The 11,474-nt window shown below is 39.5% G+C and overlaps 1 protein-coding gene across 1 annotated transcript in view; it reads right to left on the bottom strand.

Moving 5' to 3' along the window:
• Positions 1-5,280: 5,280 nt before the first annotated feature.
• LOC115223868 (exportin-2) overlaps positions 5,281-11,474 on the bottom strand; it is a 103,104-nt gene continuing 96,910 nt past the window's right edge. The window contains exons 26-27 of the mRNA XM_029794567.2: positions 9,987-10,120; positions 5,281-5,806 (exon numbers count right to left, since the gene is read on the bottom strand). Coding sequence (XP_029650427.1) covers positions 5,717-5,806; positions 9,987-10,120 — 224 coding nt within the window. The 3' untranslated portion in view covers positions 5,281-5,716. The remainder of the gene's footprint in view (positions 5,807-9,986; positions 10,121-11,474) is intronic.

Below are 11,474 nucleotides of genomic sequence, written 5' to 3'. Positions count from 1 at the left end.
TAGGAGTTTGGTTTTTGTTAGACTGACTCTAAGGCCCTTCGATTCTAGACCTTGCTTCAACACATGAAACTTTATCTCTTGCTTATTAGAGCAAGGTCATCAGCATAAAGGAGCTACTAGGGGCATCCTGTCTCGAATTCTTCTGTTATTGCCTGGAAGACCACGATAGACCAACTCTCCAGTTTCGATTTTGTTATATGCGTTCTTTTGTGTTTCTGTCTATGGAGACAAGCGAAAGGAAACTTGAACTATCATACATGAGTTCTTTTCAGAGTTTCCTCTTTTGATACACATGGAATTCTAAATATTGGTCATAAATCATGCAAATTTTAATCACACAATGCAGCGGCGAGCTGGCAGAAACGTTAGCATGCCGGGCGAAATGCTTAGCGGTATTTTGTCTGCCGCTACGTTCTGAGTTCAAATTCCGCCGAGGTCGACTTTGCCTTTCATCCTTTCGGGGTCGATAAATTAAGTACCAGTTCACTGGGGTCGATGTAATCGACTTAATCCGTTTGTCTGTCCTTATTTGTCCCGTCTGTGTTTAGCCCCTTGTGGGTAGTAAAAGAAATATATATATATATATATATATATATATATATATATATATAATCACCCCTGCAAAACAAACACCAGCGCTAGTGCCACATAAACAGCAACCAGTAAACTCTGTGGAGTGGTTGATGTCACAAAGGGCATCCAGCTGTAGAAACCATACCAGAAGAGACAATGGAACCTGGTGTGGCACTACTCTCACCAGTTCAGGTCAAACCGTCCAACCTATGCCAGCATGGAAAACGGATGTTGAATGATGATGGTGCTGGCAGAAGCGTTAGCATGCCGGGCAAAATGCTTAGCGGTACTTCGTCTACCGCTAAGTTCTCAGTTCCAATTCCGCCGAGGTCGACTTTGCCTTTCATCCTTTCGGGGTCGATGAAATAAGTACCAGTTTCGCACTGGCGTCGATGTAATCAACTTAATCCTTTTGGGCAATAAAGAAATGTGTGTGCGTGTAAAACACATAGACAGAACACAACTAGTGACCAGGGTTGCAGGTCAAGCAATGGACTTCACACAGACATTTCAGATTCTGTCATGGTCAACTTCGTCTCATCTTCCAGTAATTGGAGGATCTACCTTGCAGGATTTGTAATCTAGGTTCACACCCTGTCAATAGTCTAGTTGTACACTTACTCCTTTTACCAGAAAAGACCACCCTGTTACAATTACTCAGACCTGGTTACTAAACACTCTTCTTCCTTCTCTCTCTCTCGCTAGATTCCCTGTTAAGTGTCAAGGGCACCACCTTCTCCCCTGACAGTCATCATCACCGTTTTCCGTGCTAGCACGGGTTGGATGGTTCGACCGGGGTCTGGGAAGCCAGGAGGCTGCACCAGGCTCCAGTCTGATCTGGCAGTGTTTCTACAGCTAGCTGCCCTTCCTAACGCCAACCACTCCGTGAGTGTAGTGGGTGCTTTTTATGTGCCACCGGCACAGGTGCCAGGGGCGGCTGGCAGAGGCCACGATCGGTTGGTGCTTTTTACGTGCCTAACCCTAACCCTAACTGGTACAGAAGCCAGTCAACGCGGCGCTGGCATCGGCCACGTTCGGATGGTGCTTTTTACGCGCTGCCGGCACAGGTATCGTAACTACAATTTCCATTTAATATTTATTTTGATATTGATGTACTTGACTCAATAGGTCTCCTCAAGCACAGCAGGTCACCCTACGATCCAAGGTAAGCACAGCAGGTCGTTCTGCAATCCAAGGTACTTTTGATGGGTTGGGGCTATGCGAAACTGGTAACGGAAGCAGACGGGTCTTTGCAGTCACAGCATATCTCCAGAGATATCGGTCTTTCGTCATTGCCTCTGTGAGGCCCAACGTTCGGTCATGCTTGACCACCTCATCCCATGTCTTCCTGGGTCTACCTCTTCCCCTGATACCTTCAACTGTTTGGGAGTGGCACTTCTTCACACATCTCTCCTCATCCATCCGCAGTACATGACCATACCAGCGCAAACGTCTCTCTTGCACGCCATATCTGATGCTTCTTATGTCCAGCATTTCTCTCAGGGCGCTTACACTCTGTTGTGTGTGCATACTGATATTACACATCCAGTGGATCATGCTAGTTTAATTTCTTTCAAGTCTACGCATGTCTTCTGCAGTCACAGTCCATGTTTCACTGCCGTGAAGCATGGCAGTTCGCACACATGCATCGTACAATCTACCTTTCACTCTGAGCGAGAGGCCCTTTGTCGCCAGTAGGGGTAGGAGCTTTCTAAACTTTGCCCAGGCTATTCGTATTCTAGTGGTGACACTCTCTGAGCATCCACCTCCACTACTAACTTGGTCTCCTAGGTAGCGGAAACTATCAACTAATTCTAGTTTCTCTCCCTGGAGTGTGATGGAATGTTTTCTGAGTATCTGTGGTGTCTATTGCCCGTGCATCTGCCGCACATGAAAGCTATCTTATCAGTTAATTTTCCTTTGATGTTGCTGCACCTCTTATGCGTCCATAGCTTACACTGGGTACATCTTATGGAGTTTCTACCTACACCTTTTCTACAGATCGAGCAGGGCCACCTGCCCGACGGGGTGTGTGATGAGTTCGCCTTTCTGCTGACTATAACTTTGGTCATTGCTACATTTACTCTAAGGCCCTTTGATTCTAAACCTAGCTTCCACACCTGAAATTTCTTTTCTAGTTCCGGTAGTGATTCTGCTATGAGGGCCAGGTCATCAGCATAGAGGAGCTTCCAGGGGCAACCCGTCTTGAATTCCTCTGTTATTGCCTAGAGGACTATGATGAATAGAAGGGGACTAAGGGCTGAACCTTGGTGGACCCCTACTTCTACCAGGAATTCTTCACTATATTCGTTGCCAACTAACGGCATCTCTGTATAGGGCCTGTACAGCCCTTATCAACCATTCGTCAATCTCCAGTTTCCACACTGCCCACCAGATAAGGGATCGGGGACCCTGTCAAAGGCTTTCTCCAAGTCCACAAAAGCTAAGTAGAGGGGTTTATCTTTAGCTAGGTATTTCTCCTGCAGTTGTCGAACAAGGAATATGGCATCAGTGGTGCTTCTACCCAGAACAAAACCAAGCTGCATCTCATCTAAGCAGACTCTCTCCCTAATGAGATGGACTATGACCCTCTCTGTGACCTTCATCACCTGATCCAGCAGTTTAATACTCCTGTCGTTATTCCTATCTAGAGCATCACCTTTACCCTTGTAGCAGTTAACTATGGTGCTGCTACACCAGTCATTCAGTATGTACTACCTGGTTTACAATGCAGGTGACGAAGCCATAGCTCACACCACCAGATGCTTTAAGCATCTCAGCAGTGATTCCTGATGGGTCACGGGCTTTTCCTGGCTTCATATCCTTAATTGCTTTAACTACTAGGGAGCTGTCTATTTGGATAGCTGGTCCCTCTACTGGGTCAACATTTGGAAGGCTCTCCTCACATTCAGCAGTCTTTCATAATGGCGTCTCCAAGACTCTTTCTTTTCAGAATCACTAAAAGCAAGTGCACCATCATCCATTTCTCTCCTGTGACATCACAATTTTCTCTCACAAACTGTCTTGCAATCCGAAATACCTCAGTTCTTTGGTCCTCACGTCTCTGGACATTGGCAAACCTCTTCTTTTCTGCTTCACTCTTGGTTATGTATACCTGCCACCCAGCCTCCCTTCTGGCTACCTGGTACCGTTCCCTGCTACCACCATCCTTCAAGGCTTTCCAGGCCTGTTTCTTTGCCCTAACGGCTTTGTCTACTGTTCTATTCCACCACCATGTAACTCTGGGTCTGGAAGGGACTTTACCCCATCCACAGACTTGGTCTGTGGCATTCAGCAAGCTGTCCCGTAGGAATTTCCAACTACCTTCTATGTCCGACGTCTGTAGTCCTAAATCTCTGACCGTGTGAAGAGTTCTTTAGCTTCCAAATCCTTCTTTTCTGGATTGGTCTGCTTCTAGGTATCCTTCTGGCCTCGAGCCTAAAGTCACTAATGACTAACCTATGCTGGGGGGTACATTCTTCACCTGGGAGGGTCTTTGTATTTAAGAGCAACCCTGCGTCCAGCTGTCTGGTGAGGATGAAATCAATCTGGCTAGCAGAGTCCCCTGACTGACAGGTTATCAGATGGCTGTTTGGCTTCCTGAAGTTAGTGTTGCAGATTAAAAGGTTACATGCATCACAGATTTCCAGTAGCCTAGTCCCCTCATCGTTTCAGGTGCCAATACCATGGCCATCGTGTAGCCCAGTGAAGATACCAGATTCCCGCCCAACATGCCCATTAAAGTTTCCAGCCACAAAGGCGAAGTCATTTCCACTCATCTTTGAGGTAGCCTGCAGAAGGGTATCATAAAAGTGGTCCTTCTGACCATTTGGTAGCCCCGCATGTGGGGTGTAGGCAGAGATAATTGTAGCTGTGCTGTTCTGTAGGACTAGCCAGAGCTTAAGTACCCTATCACACACCCTGACAACCTCTATATATTCCCACCAAATTGTACTCTATCATCTGAAGAAAAAAATGGTAGGAAAGTGCAATCCTAGATATATTATGGCTGATACATTGGATAAAATAATGTGAGAGATACTGTGACTGACACACTGTAATCTAGACCTGAATTACAACAGCAGGACACATTAGATAATACAGTCTTAGATTGCATACTTTGGTAGATTAATTCTTCCTCTTCATTGCTGTGAGTGATCATCAGCTTTGACCACTGACATGAATCATGAGTAGACAAAAGGATTTCTGCAGACAAATGTGTCACAATTGGTGAGTTGCTGCATGATCAGACTGTAGTTGCAATGCATTACTGAAGATCTTAGAAAACTTAAGTTATTAGAAAACCTGTGTAAAAGAAGTACCTCAGCAGCTGACACCTGAGTTGAAGGAGACAAAAATGAAAATCACTTCCGCATTTGCATTACTTTCAGGACAACTCTGATAATCTTGATAATGTAATCCTTGATATGCTATGACTGACACATTGGTTAATGTAGTCCTAGACATACCATGGCTCATATATTGTCCTAAAGACAATATGCATATAAAATTTTAAAAATAGAAACAAAAAAAATTATGAGAATGATCACAGATGGAATATTTTTAATGTAATAGGTCTACTGAACCATGGTTAACCTGGGACTAAACACCAAAAATACCCAAAACCTGTTCAATCAGCAAAATAGTAGAAATAAGAAATAGAGACAGAGCTAAGGAAAAAATAATAAAAATCAACAAAAAGCTTAACTGTTTAAAATATCAAATTTATTATTCTTTATTGAATTTTATTATTTCGGACAATTTATGTAACAAGCAACATAAATAATAGACTTTACTGCTTGGTCACTATGCAGTTAATCACAGTAAGACCATTAGATGGCCACACAATGAACACAATGTCACTGTGTGTGGTCGCCATGTTACAGCGTGGCCACAATATAACTGTATAGTCAACATGTAATCACAATGTGAGCAGTGTGATCATGATGTGACCATTGGGCCATCAAGCTGTGGTTTTTCATGCTGCAGTAATAGCCTTAAGATATCAGCATGAAAGTCAGACGTTGGTGAATAGTGTGAGTGAATGTATGTATGTTAGTGTATGTACTGAAAAAGAGATAGAATGTCTTAATATAACATTACACACAGGGCATACATACATGTGCACAGGCAGACACACATATTACATAAGATTAACGCCAGCAGATTGCAGGTACATCTGGAGATATTGTGTGGCTTCAGGCTGTAAACCAGATTTGATTAGTGGAGTCAACTGCAGAAAAAAATTAAAAAATTAAAGTATAAATATCATGTTAAAAAAAAAATTTAATATGATAATCAAGTATAATTAGTTGACTGTAATCAGAAAAGGTAAAAAAGTAGCTAATTGATTATGTCCACGGCAGTAAATATTTTCAAAAAGTATTGGTTTAGGCTTCAAACAATTAAAGTCTAAATGAAAAGCATTACTAAAAACTGTATGACTATGGTACATAGAGTAATTCTAGTGAACAACCATTAGTCAGGTTTTTAACAGAACTTTCAAGTTAGTATGACTGACAATAAATAACATACACAGCTAATATGAACCATCAGGCTACTTTTCAGTAACAAATTTGAGTTGAATGGCTACAGTTGAATTATTGTTGGGGTTTTAACATGTCCAACCCATGCCAGCATGGACAACAGACACTAAATGATGATGATGAAAGTAATGAAAATAACTGCAATTATTGATTAGTCATGAACTGTATGTAAATGCAGTTCAAAACGTGTTGTTTGGAGCCCAATACACAGGAACTATGCACTCTGCATAAACAAAGTTTAGCCTCTTTACAATGTATTTTTTGCGATTAAGTGAAATCGTTTTTCTTTCTTTCAATTTACAAGCATCATGGCAGGTAATACCTGAAGCAGTGAGTTAGAATTCAGTGATGTTATTCACAATGAAAAGTGGCAAGCAGAGCAAAACGCTTAGCAACATTTTGTTTGTCTGCACATTCTGAGATCAAATTCCACCAGGGTTGACTTTGCCTTTCATCCTTTTGGCTTGATGAAATAAGTACAGTTGAGCACTGGGTTTGATGTAATCAACTTAACACCTCCCCTAAAATTGCTAGCCTTATACCAAAATTTGAAACCATTATTTATAAAGATTTATTTACTTATATCTTAATTAAAGAGAACTTCAACTTGAAGAAAATAATCCATATAATATTTCAGAATCATCTGTAGACACCAGTGATCTGGACTGGAGTGGAGTCATCATGTAGCTCATCATTATAGCAATGCTTTTCATTTGTAATGAGGGATCCCACAAAACTTTGAGCTAAGCCAAAACTTTTTCTGAAGAAAACAGGGCAAATCATTTTGATTAGAGCAGAATACCTTTTTCTGATGATAGTTGGCAGCTTGCAAACTAGTGACCACTGAAACAGAAATTCAGCTCGTAGACAGCAAATGAATGGCCAGGAATTGATGTAAATGTGAAAGCACCTACATCTCATCAACTGTATTAAACCTACATGATTAGCTGACAGTGACATGATAACAAGTAAAAACCACATGCACAATGTACACCAAGAATCATTACATCTTACTAGCAAATCTACCCATCTATGATGGAAGCAGAAATTGAGGGAGGGAAGTCATAACAGCAGTATGTATTGAAAAATGTGTAAATGAATTTTAATATCAATATGGTTACAAAACTTCTTTGTAGACAATATTTTGTGTATGGTCGACACTAATTTTCAAATTACTTGAGTTCATTGCTCTACTCATAGCGACGTGTAACTGGCCGTGTGTAAATATCAGAGTGGGTAGAAATACACTTATGCAATCTAAAGCTGGACCTGTGCCTTGTTTACTTTGAATGAGAATACCAGTTTTATAGAAAACTGCAATTGTCTTGATTTTCAGTGAGCTAGAATGTTTATTATCTGTTCTGAAGCACTCGCTTCAGCATTTTTGCGTGTTACTTGGTGAGCTAAAGTGTCCCAGCTTTGTTCTGAAGCTCTCACTTGAGGATTTCTCTGTGTTATTTGGCAAGCTAGCATCATATCCCTGTTCTGTTCCGACACTCTGACTTCTGTATCACAGTGAATTCTATGAGTTCCTGTATCCTTATTCTGTTGGGCTTGTCTGTATTCAATGTTAGATTCCCTCTTGTTTTATAGCAGCTGCTTTCCTGTTAGCCCTACCAATTCCTGATTTCCGTTTCCAGGTCATAATAGCGTGGTTGAGCCAAAGCCATCACAATCATTCATTGATAAAGCTATCCTAAACTAAAACTTTCTTATATTGTGTAATTCAGTGGAAAAGTAAGTTCATTTACATTCCTTTGCTTCTTTTATTAGAAGTTATCTCCCTTCAATTTTTATTTATTTTTTTTATGCCTGTAATTCTGATTTACTTTTTGTACGCCGTAAACTGAACAATTACCCTCAATAGATACAAAATAATCATACTTTTTCAAATTATTTTCGTTAAAAATCTACCTAATTACCTTCTTGGTAATTTCAAAAAACATTGTAACCATTGGTCCAGCCGTTTCACCGTGAAGAAGGTTCAGACAGACAGACGGACGGACATAATAACCATTATAGTATGATTAACAAATTTCTTCCAAATTCATGTAATAATCACATTTTTATAAATTTTTATACTAGCCAAAAGCTAGTATCTCTAGTTTCTAAAAGGATTGGAAGATTTACAATGAGAAAGAGAGAGAGAGAGCAATGTAAAGTGGTTGGCATTAGGAAGGGTATCCAGTAACTGGAGCACAATGCAGCCCTGTCGTTTATCTGGATCCAGCCAGCATGGAAAATAGACATTAATTGATGGTGATGATGATAAACACTACAGGAATTTAAGGGTTAATATTATTTATTAAAGAAGTTACAAACAGTTAAGCAGAAGACAAAACTTACAAAACATTTTTTAAAAAGGGAGGGGAGGGGCTGTTCTTATCAAAAGAAAAAAATAAAAGGGTTTAAGTAAAAAAAATACTAAAAAAGAAACTCCAAAACACCATTGTTTACAAGTTGGAAAAAATTATCAAAGTTAAAACTTGCACAAGTTAAATCATTCAAAACAAAATAAACTCTCAATTAAATAATGCTTCAAATTTGAGGTTAAAACATTGTTTGAATATAAAACTAAAATGAATGAAGTAGAACAAGGTTGAATCTAAAGATATTTTGTTTTTAGAAACCGAATTACTTCTGCCAAATCTCTCTCCATTGAAGACCTTAGATTTAATTTGGTTATTTTCAGCACAGAAAATAATCAATTAGAGATTTGTAAAATTAGTAATTTTAATCAATTATATTACAATTTACTTTTAGTCAGAATTAGTACATTTTTACCAACTCTAAAAAAATAACTTCACATCCCTGGCTTTTATGTGACCAATATTTCCCTATAAAAAAAAAATTTAAATTGAAAAAAAAAAAAAATGTGGCCTGCATGAACATTTTGAACCTGAAAGTAACATTTGCTGGTGATGGTCAGGAGTTGACCAACACCACCAGATACACTGAAAAGACTATCCACAACTCCTACATACCAAATATTGTGTAAGAAGTACTTTCTAAAACAAAAGGTGCACATTTTAATAGGATGTCACGCACACTAAATCCCACGAAATATCTTGAATACATGCTAAAATTGCAAAACTGCTTCACATATGCCAAGCCATCCGATTAAAACTTTAGGAAAAGAAAAACAAAACAATGAGGGCTGGAAATTGAAAATGTTGTCTAGGCTGTCAAAGTGTGCATCAACACCAACAGCATCACAGATGTGGGAGCTATACTCACTTGAGTTTTGTACAGTGTTGATAACTGTTGTGAGTGGAGGGGAACTGACATATTTTCTAGCCCTAAAGACATGTGGCAGAAATTGGAACATGACTCCAGCTATGTTAAAGATGTGCTTCTCCAGGAGAAATCTTCAGTGATGATGAAACCCAACAACTGGACTGATTTTGAGGATTCCAGCTCAGTGCTGCTCATGATTAAAGGAAGGTATAGTGTGATTATGTTTTCTTGTGGTCGAAAGAAACAAAATTGGCAAATTCGAAGATACTTTTAAGGTCAGTGACCATGGATTTTATCAGTTTTGGTTTGGCATGTGATATCAATCAGGTCAGAAATGGATGGTGTATGACTTGCAAAGCAAGTGTCATTTGTGTCTAAGCTTCACCATTTATAATACAAATGATGTTGAATGTAAACAGATCTAGCGGAGTCGAGAATCTTATCTAAGTTTTAACTCTTTAACAAGGGTTTATGTGATTTGGATGCATTTTTACAGCTAGAGAGTGTAACAGCTAACTCAGGCCAGGTAAAACCTGTTCAAACAAGTAGCAATATCACTAAAGCCTACAGTAGTGCTGTAGGCTGAAATATTTAGAAAAGTAAATCAATTGAACAATGTGTCATACTTACTCTCCCAGGGTTCTGTTCAGACAACTTTCCAAGACATTTGGCTAAGTTAATCTTTAAGTCTGGAACTAAGTTCCCAATAGGGTCATGTTCCTTTCTACCAGCAAAAGCCAACTGTGAATAGGCAATTTGGTAACCTGCAATGCAAATAGAGAAATTATGTTTTGAAACAATCAACAGACTTGAGATCATTGTCTTACACTCACTTTTCCATACTGATTTAGGTTGGAGGGCTTTTCTCAAGCAATGTTTATTATGTCATTAACCCATTTTCACAAAAACAAAAACATTTGGCTCTCACACTACCCTGTATAAATGAAAAGACAAAATATACTCTGAATCCATAAACTTTTTTCTTTACTACAAAATTAAAAACCAATTTTATTCGATATGGCAGCTTACATCTCCTCCTTCAATTCTCATAGCCCCACTATCAGTGAGAAACACAGAGATACTACAAAGATATTGTTCAATTAGAAGCTACAGTAGATGTTTTGCTCAAGGTTCTGCACAGTGGAAGTGAACCCAAGACCATATGATTACAAAGTGAATTCCTTAACCACATGAGTTTGCCTAACTCTACTAATAAAAAAAAAATAAATAAAAATAAAAAATGTGGGTCTTTCAAAATATATATTTAAAACCTAGCATTGCTTTGGAATTAATTATAGATATATATATATGTCCCTTCTACCCAGATACTCAACAAAGCATTATGTACCAGAACAACTATGGGGTTTGGCTTTAGCAGTTCTACTTAAAACTCTTACAGATGTTTAACAGTCAAATTCTCTGCAATGTTGAACTCCTTCAACATTCCCAATGGCGTGAAAAAGGGCTATGTACTTGCCCCATCTTATTCAACTTTTTCTTTATGTAGGTTTACATAGTGGAAGACCTAGATTTGGACATATACGTCAAATATTGTTCAAATAGCTCTGTTTTTGACCTCTGCCAACTCTCTGGTCAAACCAAGATGGTGGGAAAGCTCATCACTGAAGCCCTATTTGCAGATGACAGTGCCCTCATAGTACACAAGGAAAATCACCAGCAGACCATTGTCAACCATTTGTACAAGCTTCAAGGCTCTTTGAACTGACTATTAGCCTTGAGAAAATGGAGGTCTTAGTTCAAGCAGCCTCAAATACAATTCACCTACAGCCATACACCACTACTGGTGGGGCTCTGCTTAAGTGTGTGGAGAGCTTCAAGTACCTTGGCAGCACAATCTTAGCTGATGGATCATTGGACGGCGAAATCTCATATGGAATCTGCAGGGCCAGCCAATCACTTGGAAGATTGAAAGTGAAAGACCTCCAGCAAAAAGACATCAGACTGACAACAAAGCTCAGTCTACAAGGCTGTAGTCATCTCTACACTACTCTATGGGTGTGAAACATAGACCCTATACTGCCTGCACATCAAGCAGTTTCATACAAGGGTAGTGCACAGTATCATGGACATTTACTGGCAGAACAGAGTGACAAACCA

Source organism: Octopus sinensis, linkage group LG24 (assembly GCF_006345805.1).
Source record: "Octopus sinensis linkage group LG24, ASM634580v1, whole genome shotgun sequence".
Taxonomy (NCBI): Eukaryota; Metazoa; Mollusca; class Cephalopoda; order Octopoda; family Octopodidae; genus Octopus; species Octopus sinensis.
Note: the sequence above shows the minus strand (reverse complement) of the source record. Positions and strands in the feature narration are given on the sequence as shown.